Source organism: Pipistrellus kuhlii, unplaced genomic scaffold (assembly GCF_014108245.1).
Source record: "Pipistrellus kuhlii isolate mPipKuh1 unplaced genomic scaffold, mPipKuh1.p scaffold_m20_p_24, whole genome shotgun sequence".
Lineage (NCBI taxonomy): Eukaryota > Metazoa > Chordata > Mammalia > Chiroptera > Vespertilionidae > Pipistrellus > Pipistrellus kuhlii.
This window is the reverse complement of record NW_023425523.1, coordinates 7,982,886-7,983,595: the sequence shown is the minus strand read 5'-3', so window position 1 is coordinate 7,983,595 and position 710 is coordinate 7,982,886. Positions and strand designations below refer to the sequence as shown.

Sequence of the window (710 nt, the reverse complement as noted above, 5' to 3'; positions counted from 1 at the left end):
AGATCATGGTGTCGCCATGGGTTGCCGCCCACCCGGTGTTACCGGTATTGTAAGAACAAGCTGTACCCAAAGTCTCGCTTCTGCCGAGGTGTCCATGATGCCAAGATCCGCATCTTTGACCTGGGGTGGAAGAAGGCCAAAGTGGATGAGTTCTCACTCTGTGGCCACATGGTGTCTGACGAATATGAGCAGTTGTCCTCTGAAGCACTGGAGGCTGCCCATATTTGTGCCGACAAGTACATGGTGAAAAGTTGTGGCAAAGATGGCTTTCACATCCGAGTGCAACTCCACCCCTTCCACGTCATCCGCATCAACAAGATGTTGTCCTGTACTGGGGCTGACAGGCTCCAAACGGGTATGTGGGGTGCCTTTGGAAAGCCCCAGGGCACAGTGGCCAGAGTCCACATTGGCCAAGTCATCATGTCCATCCGCACCAAGCTGCAGAACAAGGAGCATGTGATTGAGGCCCTGCGCAGAGCCAAGTTCAAGTTCCCTGGTCGCCAGAAGATCCACATCTCCAAGAAGTGGGGCTTCACTAAGTTTAACGCGGATGAGTTTGAAGACATGGTGGCCGAGAAGCGCCTCATTCCTGATGGCTCTGGAGTCAAATACATCCCCAATCGCGGTCCCCTGGACAAATGGCGAGCCCTGCACTTGTGAGAGTCTTGGTGCTGCCCCCACCTTACACCCACCAATAAATTAGTTTTCCA

The 710-nt window shown here is 53.5% G+C and overlaps 1 protein-coding gene across 1 annotated transcript; it reads left to right on the top strand.

Moving 5' to 3' along the window:
• On the top strand, nt 1–710 carry LOC118727298 (60S ribosomal protein L10-like; the record flags this gene model as incomplete). Its single annotated transcript, XM_036453063.2, has 1 exon — nt 1–710. A coding segment is annotated over one exon (660 nt), but the record flags the coding sequence as incomplete, so codon positions are not given.